The 14,323-nt window shown below is 37.1% G+C and overlaps 1 protein-coding gene across 4 annotated transcripts in view; it reads right to left on the minus strand.

Annotated features, from left to right (window-relative positions):
• Window positions 1–6,102: 6,102 nt before the first annotated feature.
• TMEM135 (transmembrane protein 135) overlaps window positions 6,103–14,323 on the minus strand; it is a 286,961-nt gene continuing 278,740 nt past the window's right edge. For all 4 annotated transcript variants that reach the window (XM_038568356.1, XM_038568357.1, XM_038568358.1 and 1 more), the window contains 3 exons: window positions 11,174–11,272; window positions 10,295–10,362; window positions 6,103–8,446 (listed from right to left, as the gene is read on the minus strand). In XM_038568356.1, coding sequence (XP_038424284.1) covers window positions 8,314–8,446; window positions 10,295–10,362; window positions 11,174–11,272 — 300 coding nt within the window. In that variant the 3' untranslated portion in view covers window positions 6,103–8,313. The remainder of the gene's footprint in view (window positions 8,447–10,294; window positions 10,363–11,173; window positions 11,273–14,323) is intronic.

Consider the following 14,323-nt stretch of genomic DNA (forward strand, 5'->3'; position numbering starts at 1 on the left):
TACATTTTTGAGAGAAAAGGGAAAAAAACACATTTAAAACTTTCAATTCTTGGAGATCTGAGCTCAAATTCCAATACTGCTACCATGGGCAAACTACCAGCCTCTTTGATTTCCAGGTCTCTCACTGGTTAAATGAAACCAAAATGAAATCTACCTCACAGGCTGTAAGGTTTGAATGGGATGTAAACAATCTACCATCCATCACAGGCACTTCATACATTTTAGTTCCCCTCCTTCCCCTCTGAAAATAAGTATCAGAAGAAGCTATATTGTTAAGAGTGGTCCCAAACCATTCTCAAGTATCTACATATCCTTTCTGTTATAGGAAAAACATAATTCTATTATGATACTGAAAAGCCAGACATGAAGCATACATAATTCTAGGGAAACTGCTTGTGAATTTTTGCCCTGTGAAAATGAATGGGAAGGAAGAGACCTGTGTTCTGCCCTGTCTACTTCTGGTTTAGATTTGGCAATTTTTAAAACGGGGAACAATCCAGAATTCTAGCTCTGTCAGGAAAAAGCAAACAAATGAAACAGATGACAAATCATTTCTCTAAGACCTGAAGCCAAACTGGCTCCAATAGCTGCTGGAATGTAGTAAAAGCCAATTTCCCGGAGTATTTACAAAATCATTTATAAGGATAATATTTTCCAGACTTTTACAGGGATAGCTAAGAGTAGATTTTTAGTCTGCTGACTCCACAAAGTTAGCATGTATTATTCTGCAGGCAGTTGCTGAGACCACCACCTCCCACCCTAACTCCCTCACCCCATTACCCCAATATAAAGGCCTGGCTTAGGCACAGAGATGGTCCTGTCCCTTCAAATATATACACCATCTTCTAAAGGAGCAACAGGTGAGACAGCTAATGATAATCGAATAGAAATGTGCTTTATGGGAAATATTACTAAACTGCTTCAGGAAGCTAGAGATAAAACATCAGCAAAACCTTCAAAGAGGTGACTATTTCAGGATACATGCAGAAGTGAAGTAGGGGAGGAAAAGAGAGCATTCTAAATAAAGGTCAGAAGGGATATAATGCAAAATGAATCTGAGGTTGGACCTATATAAGATTGGAATGTGTCAATTAGAAATGTTTTTAGCTAGGTCATAAAGTAACTCCATTTTTTAACTTTTTGAGGAATCTCCATAGATTAGAATGTTTTGTGCTTTAAGTTTTCTGGAGTTGCTGTACTAGCTTGCATTCCCACTAGCAGTGTAAGAGGGTTCCCCTTTCTCCTCAATGTTTATAGCAGCAATGTCCACAATTGCCAAACTATGGGAAGAGCCCAGATGCCCATTGACAGATGAATGGATAAAATAGTTATATATATATATATAATGGAATAGTTATATATATATAAAATGGAATATTACTCAGCCATCAAGAAAAATGAAATCTTCCCATTTGCAATGACATAGATGGAACTAGAAGGTATTATGCTAAGCAAAATAAGTTAATCAGAGAAAGTGAATTGTATTATTTCACTCACAAGTGGAATTTCAAAACCGAGGAGCACAGAGGAAAGGAGGGAAAAATAAAACAAGATGTAATCATAGAGGGAGATAAACCATAAGGGACTCTTAACCATAGGGAAAACACAGGGTTGCTGGACAGGAGTGGGTGTGGAGGGGTAACTGGGTGATGGGCATTAAGGAGGGCACATGATATACTGAGCACTGGGTGTTATATAAAACTGATGAATCACTGAACTGCACCTCTGAAACAATACACTATATATTAACTGAATTTAAATTAAAAAAGATAATTTCCCATTTAAAAAAATGGTTTGTTTTCTCAAAATTCTCAGAGGTATATGGTTACTAGTTTTGATTTAGTGGCCAAAGAATGTCATCTGTGAGGCAGGTTCTTTGACCATTTTCTTGCCCTGACATCTTTAACATAGTGGTTTTTCATCTTTATGCTTTTCACCTCATATTTGCCACAGATCCATATCCCATTAACTACTGTTCTGAACAAGAGAAAAAGGAAGGGGCTTAAAAAGCTTCCCAGATTTCCCATTACATCTTACTGGCCCAAACTGGATCACATGGCCATCTTCAGAGAAAAGGATGGAAAAATATATGGACAAGAAAAAAAGGAGTGACATGACAGATCAAAAAAAAAAAAAAAAAAAAGTATGACTGATCCCCCTGAGCTGGGCATATTGCTGCCTTACATGAAATCAGTGCTCCATCAATAAGGAAGAAGGGTTAAATAACCATCAGGTGAGCAATTAACAATGACTTGCAATCCACTTTTGAAATTTAAGAAGAGTTCTAGGGATGCCTGGGTGGCTCAGCAGTTGAGCGTCTGCCTTTGGCTCAGGTCATAATCCCAGGGTCCGGAGATCAAATCCCGCACCAGGATCCTTGCAGGAAGCCTGCTTCTCCTCTGCCTGTGTCTGTGCCTCTCTCTGTGTCTCTCATGAATAAATAAATTTAAAAAAAAAAAAAAAGAAGAAGAGTTCTTGTGGGGAAAAAATGCCCATATTATTCAGTTATACCTCTAGGTTTGTAGATTTATTTACCCTGCCTTCTTAGGTTTCAAGGAAACCCTAATTCCTGAAAATGACGTGCTTTAAAAACTACAGACTCAGATTCAGAAGCTACTAAATTTCTTCCTGTAGTTTTGTAGACTTTACCTAAATCGCAAATTACATTTCAAAAGGAAGAACTTAAAACCTTATTCATATAAAACCTCTCTTAATACACTGAATACATTTTCAACTCAATGAGCAAATAACTGCTGTCATTCTTAAGTATTACAAGGCCATTCAATCATTCATGCCACCAACACTGAATACTTTGAGGTAGCAAAGTGTCTTGTTAGTCAATACTAGTTTGACCACTGGCTTCCAGTCGGGTTTGTTTTTATAATGCTTGCAGACATGGCCCGCACTCACTCTGATAATTCCGAGATAAATCCCCATTCCTCCTCTTGCACAGACTGCATCTCTAGTGAAGAGTACTGTACACCTGTCACATGCATCACTGGAATGTGACTCCAGATAGTCCCACTCTGAATGAATCCCTGTGGCTCACTTCTGAGGGGAGACGAGGGAAAGAGAAGCTACCTCTTTTTCTAACACATTCTACAACATTCCTTGAGGGTCTTCCCTAATCAAGAGTCAGACCGCTGCTTATGTCTCACCTTTAATTTCCTCTGAAAGAAACAGGAAAATAAGAACAATTTTTCCTCCCTCTAGAGAACTCAAACTGAGGAAATAAGTAGCAAAAAAAGTGGTAGAACAGCACAGTCCCGGGAAGGTAAGAAACAGGAGGGAGGGGAGCTGGAAATGTGTGTTTATGGTTTCTTCTCACCCATCCTTTTCGGCACCCCACCCCCGTAATGACCAACAATAGGATTACTTCATGCTTTAAACTTCTGCAGACTTTTGGCACCAATCCATCCCTACAGCCACAGCATTCTCCTGTGTGACCAAAATAATCTGAAAAGAACTCTCATTTAAGGAGTTGAATGATAACTGAGAAAAGTTTAATAGACACTGAGGAAGAAGGCCTCAGAAACTGCCTGGTCCAAATTAAGGGAAAGAGAAAGTAATAATCTTGGATGATTTCTGCTAATACAGGGGCACAGGTCCACCTGTGGAGGGCTGCTGAGGCCTATATGTCGTGTGCCAAGATCAGGAAAAAACCTATTAACCACAGCCTGGGGTTTTCTTACAAGATTAGAATGTTTTGTGCTTTAGGGTGGGGGCAGAGCGTGTGGGCACTAAACTGAATAAAAAACTAAGCAAGCAAGCTGCAGGGACCTGTGAGCTGGAGGAAAAAATACAAATTGCACCTGAGCTGATGCCTCTGCTGTGGACCAGATGGGGTATGTGTGTACATGTTGTTATTGAGATTTTCAGGTCTGTGAGGACAAAGCATAAAAGTCCAATACGTTATTTCACTGAGGACACATCTGGAGGAGGGAAGAGGGGGAAAGAAATTGGAGAAAGCAATAGGAAATAGGAAATGAGTTCTTGCCCCTTCCATGCAGCCACCACAAGTCAGGTGACATCATGGGGTTATTGAGAAGAGGTTGACTGTCTTGAATTGAAAGGCCACATGTGTGCAATTATCCTATGTCTTAGGCAGAAGGCACTAAGAAAGGCAGAGCTATATCAAAAGTCACTGTCACTGAAAATGGTTATCCCATTTTCCTGATTGCAGGAGAGCCAGCCACTTTACCAGGTGCCACCAAAGGGAGCACTGGAGTATTCACATTCAAGGAGCATAGTCAAGGACCAGCCAGCAGAAAAAGGGCAGGAGGCACAGGGGCAGGCAGTGGGGAGGAGCAAGACAAGGTCAGACATAAAGATTCCGAGGCTGGGAAGGCAGAGAAAGGAGATACAGCAGAGAAGGAGGAGAGAGAGGCCATGTCAAAGAGCAAGGAAGGATTACCAGGCAGGCGTTCCTTCTTCCAATTAAATCACTCACTCTTCCCTCAGTGTAAAGCAGCACACATCCCTATTCGCCACAGTTGGAAGCTTACGGCTACACAGGCTACATACTGCCTGGCGGCACTCCTAGGACATGGCCAAGATCCTGTTCCTCCTCTGCTTCCAGAAGTTACAGATCAACATCAACCTCCTTTCTTTGTAGTTACCTTTTCCATAACTGCAGGGCAACGGCAAAGTCACTGACAGCTGAAACAGAAACACAGCTTCAATCCCGGGTTGAAGGAAGCACCCTTGGTTGAGGGAAGCATTACAGGCCTTAGGATCCACATCCACACCACTGATCTCAGGGTCACCTCAGTCCCAGACACTCCCTTTCCTTGCTAATTGCATGAGAAGGCACTGCAGAGCCAGTGAAGGCACCAGCGGGTAAGGAGCTATAAAAAGGAAGGTGCAGGGTTGAGGGGAACGGTCAGAGCTGTCCCCTGGGCATCCACGAGTCAAGCCACCTTATTTATTACTCATCACAGTCTCAACCCAGCCCTACAGGGAACATTCATTTCTTACTCTTTGTCTTATATGTTTTTCTTAGTCATTCATTTTCCAGTTACCTAAGTTCTCCACCTGAAAATGAACAGCTGGTGGATAAGCAGCAACAGGTTATGTTGTTGGGAGACATGAAGTTTTTCAGACATCTTAATCTTAAGAATACTTTTGTCTTTGTGGAACAAAAAATCATCCACGTAGGAATGATCTTGTTGCTCTGTCAAACTACTTTGTCTTTACGATAAAAATAAAGCACAGAAAGAATTCAAGGACTCTGTGGGCTTGGCAGCCTCTCTGATTCATAGGTGGTAAGAAGGGCAGGCCACTGCTCCCAGGGGGCACATCCCCTCTGGCCCCACGGAGAGGTTTCTCAGAGCATGTGACATAAGCCAATGGACGAAGCTCCTTGTAGGTAAAGGAAACTGATTTTCATTGACTCTACATTGACAGGGTCCTAGAAACTCAGGGCTGTGATAATACATGTATAATACAATTTTGTCGGTCTTACCAACGAAATCAAATGTTAGCCTAGGCACAATCAATCCAAAGGGAGAGGAATACACAAGCTCAACAAAAATTACTGTGACAACCAACTAATCCAGGTTTCATCATAGAGGACATGTTCATTATAGGAAAAAAATAAATTGTAAAATCTGAGAGCAAAGATTAAAAAGATACTATTCTAAATTAATTAACAGCAAACTAAGCTACAAATAAAGGCAAAAAATAAACCAGATATCAACCACATGACAACCATGTCCAAAGGTCAAGAAAAAAGTCACAGAAGTGACCACAGGATTTGTGAAACAAATATAACATAACCCAACCACAGGTTTTATTTCAGACATAAGCAATAAAATGGATTAAATGTAGCTGATGAAAAACTGGTAAGAATCTAATGGATTTGAGACAATGTGTTCTCTTACAACCTCAGCTTGTACTTGGTTGGCACTAACTCTAGGATTTTATTCCCACAGGAAATAGTAATGAACCCACGATAATACTACCTGCATCCCAATGCACTTCCAGACTACATGAAGATGTGGGGAAAGCTAAGAGGCATGTCCATGTTTTTTTGCAGTCAGTTCTGGTGGAAACTTACCATCGATGGGATGTCCTCAGTGTATAAATGGACTAAAAAACATGTTTTGGAAAGGACATCTATTTGACTTTATTTATGGTGTCAAGTTGTCAGTAGATACCTGATTGATTAGAGGTATAGAAAGATTCATTTTGATTGTCGTTAGGAACACAGTTTCTTTGTTTTCTCAAATAGCTATACTTCTCAGGCTGCCTCAGTGAAGTCAAATCGGACTTCTCTTTCACCACAGCAAATTAGTTAACTATTCACTCAAGCTATACGCTCATTACTGTGCTCTGCTTCATGCTGGTTATTTCATTTTACATTTTATATTTTAAAAAATGACTACAGTTGGAATAAAAAGTAAATCATAGAAATGTACCTTTCAACAGTAAAATTTTACTAAACAATCTCATGAAATTTCAGTACGATTTGTCCTTCAACATAATAGCCTTTTTAATGTTAATGAAAACAGTAACTTATTAATTAAAATGTTTTTCTTTTAAGCAGACAGGAAAAATATTATAAACATAATTTCTAAATAAAGAAAATGAGGTGCAGGAAGCAGTGCTTTCTTCACTGTTATAATACTTCATTTTTAAAAGTAAACACAGTACCAATCATCATTTTGATTCCAGTGAATAAAAACTTAAAACTTAATTTATTAGCAGATTTTGAAGTCCGAAACCAAAATGATGTCTATTGTCTAATAGACAAGTCAATTCTAAAAAATTAATCACAATGAAAAATTTTGACCTAATTAAAGTGGCTCTCTCTGTTACCATGGTACCAGAGTCTGTCTTTTTGTTGGCTTTCAATTTGCCATTAACAACCAAGGATAGGATTACATGTAAACAGAAATATTCAGGGCTTGATGAAATTGAATATGAAGGATTAAGCGTTTTTAAAGCCTGGGTTATAATCCTTGTTGAAACACAAGTTCTACTGTATAATTAATTTACAATGGCCCAAAACTTTTCAGCAACAAAATGATATTAAAAAAATATACCATCATCCCTATATTTTACATTAACTGTAGACATAACCAATTAAGCATTTTATTAACTTAGAAAAGTATAACTTTTCCCTGAAAAACTTTAAAGAGAAATCATATTTCAATCACAGCTGTCCTGAACTAACTCATACTCAACAGTGACTACATTTCTGTCACTTCTTTATTCCAACAGGAATAAACATGGTGACAATAAGTTTTTGAAAAGAGGCTAGAGAACCTGGCATCCCATTAGTGATGAAATGGACTTTTTAACAACTACAGGATTTTTATATTGTTTGTAGTCGTAAAATATCCATTTTATAGGTGGAATAGTTCCAAGGGAACAAAATGACAAACTTGCCAAAACTACTTTTGATCCCTTCTAATTCTGTAATGGCAGATAAACTTAGCTATGAAGAATTCAGTTCTTATAAATGAAAACAAACATCATAAACCCACAAGAGGTTTAAAAGCAACTTCATTTGCTTTTAAATATTCAAGTGTACTGCTTTGTAAAACATTAAAACATACATTTCAAATGTATCAGATATGTCAATTCTCATTTACTCCTAACCTGCCATTAGTACATAGGTTCTCTGGGCTGCCAAACAGCTCAACTGATCATGAAGAGAGACGAAGGTATAAGTGGAAGAAGACATGGATACCACGGCATTTATTCAAACAGCATAAGACCCGTCTTTGCATCCCTGAAGTAAGAATGACCACTTTCTTTAATAAATTGCTTTATACTAAAGCAGCATTGTCTGTGAAGAATTACTTCATATCCATTCATTTTACTACTATAGTTACCAATTCAAAAGTTAAAAAAGAATACAGACCAAATCCATGTACCCGTGATCCTTTGTATCCTAAAACGTAGAAATATTCTTAGTTTTAACCAAGAATTATATTGGAATGAACTAATGAAAACATCTTTTAAAGTGATTTTAAGTATAATCTCATTTGTTACTACATTTCTACATAGATTATTTAAGATTGCTTGTGGACATAACTTAATCAATAATATAGCATCATGTCAACAACCACTACAGCAACCCAGAATCAGATTCTGGCTATGGAAGGGCCCTTAATTATTAAGCAACACCTTCCTAAAAAGCTTCTGTACTTCTGATTGGTAAGAAAAACAAACAAAAAAAGAGCATCTCTCATTGAAATAACACTGAAGTTCAAGCTCAAGACTCCTTCTTTGTGATTCAACATAATTAACTCTTCAGGATAAAATAATGAAACATTAGATCACATTAATAAATTACAGTCATCTTCAAGAAAACTCGATGGGCAACTCTGGTGTTACAGTCGTATATCTTGGATCCAACCTAGGGATAAAATCCTTAAAGTGTTTAGATGCACCAGTACCAAAAACATCAAGGACTTTTCGGTTCATGACAGCAAATCTGCAAAACAGAGAACACAGTGAACAAGTATTTAATGAAGTTTAAAAAATAAGATGATTCACTTGACATGTCTTTCATGGAATGGGAAAATAGAAAAGATTGGCATGACAAAAGACTCAATGGCAGATTCAAAAGTCACCCTGATTCCTTTATCTCAAGATTCATTCACTGTCTCATATTTTCTTTAAAGGGATAATAATCTCCAGACCTGAGACCCCTGGAGACCACCATTGTTATTTCAAACCCCTCACAAGTTCTTCCCACTAGATTGTGTCAAATAGAAAAACAGGTTCATCGTAATTTTTCTGATCAATGAAATTGTAGGAAACAAAATAAACAAATGATTGAGCTTAGCATTTACCAATGAGGCAAAGGTATTAAAAATGTAATTTCTTTCATAATTGACATTTTGCTGTCTCATGATTTACAGAAAACACATCCAAATGTGCAAGTATTTAATGATTAAAGGGAAAACAGCATATAGGTTTTCAAATTTCTAACAGACATAACAAAGTAAAAGCATACCCTCATTTTATCCATCACCTAACTTAAATAAAAAAAATTTTAGAGACACATATTTAGCTAATGTGCAGGATGAACCTGTGTCTCTATGCCTGATCCCATTCATTCCTTTTGGGGAGGAGAATGAATTTAGTTCTGAGCCCTGGGCCATCATCACTACTCCAAGAACAATAAATGTAACTTCCAGTGCCTTTCCAAAGTAAAGTTCCTTCCAAAATAATCAACTGGTTAAGCCCATTAGCGGGCAAAAAACAAAATAACAAAGAAATAAATGATTAACTAATAATAACATAAAGGACACACAGAAATCATGGCTCAGAGGAAGAATGCTAAAGCCAGCCTGCCTGGCTCCTACCCACCCCACAGCTCCTTCACTGGCTAGCTCTGTGACTCTAGCAAGCTATCTCACCTCCCTGTGCACCTCTGTTGACTCACATAGAGAACCAGGATATTAATAGTACTTATCTCATAGAGCTATTTTACAGATAAGCATGTGCACATGTATTGTATGTGTGTGTGTTTGTATCTTAAATCCATATCTGGGACACAGTAAGCACTATACAAGTGTTTGCTATTAAAACTATGAATGACAATAATATTAATAACAGCTGCAACTTACTAAGTGCTTCCTAGGTGCTAAGTGCTATTATAAACATCTCGATTTTCCCACAACCATATAAAGAACCTTTTACTGTTTCTAGTAGAGAGAAACAGGCTCATGAGGGTAAACGGCTTTTCCACCAGTGACACAGCCAGAGGTATCAGAGCCAGGGTCAAGTCTAAGACTGTCTGACTCCAAAGTCCACAGTCTTTCTAGGAGGTCAAGCTGCCTCTCAAAGAATTAGATTAAGATCAGAAAATGCTAGCAAAAACAATAAAGAACAGAATAATAAAGGCAGAGGAAACTATGCTTATAATAGCAAGCAAAAGAATAGAATTATTTTTCCCCAAATGGAAATCATTCAATTATTGAGGCATGATTTCTAATGAATCTGCTTAGTATTTTTAATCAAAAAGAAGAGATCAAAGACTTTAGTGAGACTTAAGTGTGTTATGTAGCAACTAATGAACAGCTTTCAAATCAACACAGCATTTTCCTACAACATTTAAAATATCGAAAATAATATAAGGAAAAGAAAAGTCAAAACAATGTTCACTAAAAGAATGCCCACTTTATTATTGTTAAGTTTGTGATATTTGCTTTATATGTAAGATGCCTGCTTTACCACTGAAAGAATATTCTCTCAAAAAGACGAAAAGATTCAAAAATTTTTTTGTGGCAACTGTTCATTTTGTATGGTCAGGTACAAAGTCTCAGTCACTTACTTGCCCTTGGTGAGCCTTAAAAGGAACTTCCAGTAAGACGGCCGCAAGGTCTGAACTTCCATGACAGCCTATGGTTAGAGCATTCAATTTAAGACTTCTTTTAGTCAATGGGAAATATGGTGAATTGTAATAGGCAATAGAGCATTTCTATCTCTTATTTTTATTGTTCATTGCATTTTAAAAACAATAGTGATGATGATACAAAAATATGTATTTAAGTTGATTAACTATCAAGAATCTTTGTAAATATGCCCTCAAATAAGAATACTGCTTATGAAATAATAATGGAGGTAACAGTCATTAATATTAGGAAAGCATTTACTGAATACTCATTAGATAAGCTGGCACTTCACAAGTGATAATGAATTTATAAACCTGGCAGCATTCCTTGGACAAAGTGCAAATAAAAGTGGTCCCCCACATTTTGCAACAGCCCTAAAACTATTAACATCAATAATGATGATTATAGAATTTAGAGAAACTGAACAATGCTTCTAATACACTAGATTCTACCCCTATCCTCACTGCCTGAGTAATACTGGGGAAATGCAATTATTCCTACTTATGCTCATGGTATTTTCCTTCTTCTAGAAGTATAATTAAACTGGGCATTGTAGCCAAGGTACTAAAGTAATAGTTTGCCTATAAATTTCACTCTATTTAAACATAAAAATTATTGTCTTCAGAAAACATGACCTGGCCTACTAAGTTAACATGTTTAATGATTTGAAACTTGCAAGTTTCAAGTTAAAAAAAAAATTAAAATAAAAAAGTAAAATATAACCAGTCGAAATGTTCCCAAGCCTTTATTTCCTCCCATTTGTTTAATGTACAGAAATAGAAATAATTCTATATTTCATTTCAAAAAGCAATACTTACTGCCTGGAAGCAAATTGCTGTAGAGATGGAATAGATGATAGTATCTGCATGGGGAAAATAGGGAACCTTTCCTGCTTCAATGCCTTTGAAATACATTGTCTGAAGTGAAAAACAAACATAATCTAAGATTTATTTAAAAAAAAACAAATGCACACACACAACGTTAAAGAGCATTAACAATACAATGGAGCAGTATACTCACTCCCTATCTACAACTATTTTTTCTACCTTCCAAATACTAATTATCCTTTCAGAGCTCAAATTACAGGTCATATCTTCCATGACAGAGTTAAGTGTCAGCCCATTCCTTCCCAGTTTTCTTCACCCAAAACCCAAGATGCCAGTAATAATACTTTCCTGTGAAATTTGGTCACTTTTTACTGCTACTTCTTTTATGTCATTTATTCTTCAATGCTTTTTGTATAATGCTTAGATCCTCCCTCCCTCCTTGTTAGATCTATTCACTCACTCACTCATTCATTCATTCAACATTTAATGGTGTTAGCTACATCCTGGGCACTATGATAAGAGCTAGAGGTTGAAAACTGAATACAGTAACATCTAAGTTTGTATATAACAGAAATAACCAATGTACTTAGATGTGTAACTATATATGTGTATGTATTTTTTTTTGGCCTCACCTGAGGAGGAAGCAGACTACTCTGTCTAGCACAAAGGACCAAAGAGAATTTCAGAAATGACTATATTTGAGTAGTGCCTCTCAAATCACTTGCAGTGAAGAAACACTTTTTTAAAAAAATTTCCAGCTGTCACATCTTGATGCTTTCATAATACAATAAAAATAAATTACTAGAAAAATAAATTTTAAAAACCCCAAATTGAACCAAAATTTCACTCATATTCAAAAGACAAATTACTCTGTCAAGATGCGACAGAAGTTTCCAAATGCGGGCAGTCCCGGTGGAGCAGCGGTTTAGCGCCGCCTACAGCCTGGGGTGTGATCCTGGAGACCCGGGATTGAGTCCCACATTGGGCTCCCTTCATGGAGCCTGCTTCTCCCTCTGCCTGTGTCTCTGTCCCTCTCTCTCTGTCTCTATGAATAAATAAAATCTTTAAAAAAAAGAAGAAGAAGAAGAAGTTTCCAAATGCTTGCTGTCAATTTCTGTACTTATCTCATCCTGAACTGGTAACAAACAGTTAGTACACTTGTAAACCTCCTAAGAGGCATAAGAGAGAAAAAATAGGGGTAACATGCTGGGTGAAAGCACATGATACATAATGGGGAAGAACCAGCCAATTTATAAGGATAGAACATGGAATAATTCGTGGCAATGGTTTCTCTGAAACATGGGAAAGCTAAAGTAGAACTAGTAATTTTGAAAATACCATACAGTATATTACAAGATATAGGTATACTGTACTGTATTCATGCTGACAAAAATGAAATTCTGAGGTGGTACAATGGCATCATAGAAACATGTGAAACAGGTATCTCTGGATATATGGAATAACTGTGTTCCTAATTTCTCATAATAAAGCTTACATACTGAACCAGATTCTAAGTTACTGAAAAGAGGAACCATATCCTATACTTCAATAGGCCTGCCAGCACCTAGTACAGTAATGGGAACATAATAGATATTCAATAAATATATCTTGGATCTTGGATATAATTTTCCCCAAGAAAAAAAGTGGTCTAGTCAGCTTTTATATTTAATGTTATTATAGTAATGCAGCATTTTAATAAAAAATTAACTTCAATCAGAGGAAAATGTCCATTACACCACAGTCACTAATTCCACAAAGGACACGGTAAGCTTAAATTTGTAATTTCCTGAATTGAAAAAAAAAATTCTCATCAGCACACTTTATATACAGTTTGTTTTGCCAAGATCAAATATGGCTTGTTGATAAAAGAGAACAGCTATACCATTGCTTGGCTTAAAAAACTCTAACCAATTAGGGAAGCAGCTATAAAACACATCTTTTACAAACTAGATCCCAATACTAGATTTCCCCTGTGTCAAAGAATATATTTTTGCTAGCTAAAGGATATTTTCTTTTTTTTTCTTTTGTGTGTGTATATGTGTTTAAAGATTGTATTTATTTATTCATGAGAGACACACAGAGAAAGGCAGAGACATAGGCAGAGGAAGAAGTAGGCTCCCCATGAGGGGCCCAATGTGGGACTCAATCCTAGGACCCTGTCACATCCTGAGCTGAAGGCAGACGCTCAACCACTGAGCCACCCAGGCATCCCTCAATGAGATAAAATTTTTAAGAAAATCAAATAAAAATCTGTAATCTTAACTTTGAATTGGAAATATCAATGTGCTCGTTATTTTCTCTCTCTCTAAAAAAAGGAGGGAAAAAGGATTTTCTAGAAAGAATGATAAAGCCAAGAAACCTTGGCTAGCTGAGGAGCAAGAAACTTCTAGTATCCAAATTGAAGTCTCTAAATACCATTTCCCACCAAAAGAAACTAGCGGCCATTGGATAAAAGGCTGACTCTCTGGCTGGGGCAGGAATTGTCTAAGATGAGCCTGGAACATGTTTTATCACAAAGCAAGAAAGCTATCAGAGATACAGGCATTATGTAAAAAAGAAACAGAAGTCAAGGGGATCCCTGGGTGGCTCAGTGGTTTAGCGCCTGCCTTTGGCCCAGGGCGTGATCCTGGAGTCCCGGGATCAAGTCCCGCGTCGGGCTCCCAGCATGGAGCCTGCTTCTCCCTCTGCCTATGTCTCTGCCTCTCTCTCTCTCTATGTCTATCATAACAATGAATAAATAAATAAATCTTTAGAAACAGGAGTCAACTGGAAGAGGCTGTCATGGTCAAAGATAGGGCAAGGACTGCAATGACTGGTGGAAACAAATCAAATATGTTAAAAATCAGGTCTTCATAATGCCACTTGAAAATAAGGACTCAGAGGTCAATTCTGCAGAATGCTAGAGATTAATTCATTCTGAACACCAGTAAATAAAGGGAAGTAATCAAGCATATTATTATCACTTTGTGAGTAAACTATTTCAGAGTAACAGTTGAAGATGGAAAGTTCTTTTTAAAAGAATTCTCACTAATAACTACTAAGAAGAAACAATAACAGATTATGACCATTTTGCAATTCTCAATGTAATAGTAAATGATTATTACCATGATTATTAAATGGCTGCTAAAACAATTAGGTGGA

This window comes from Canis lupus, chromosome 21, assembly GCF_011100685.1.
Source record: "Canis lupus familiaris isolate Mischka breed German Shepherd chromosome 21, alternate assembly UU_Cfam_GSD_1.0, whole genome shotgun sequence".
Taxonomy (NCBI): Eukaryota; Metazoa; Chordata; class Mammalia; order Carnivora; family Canidae; genus Canis; species Canis lupus.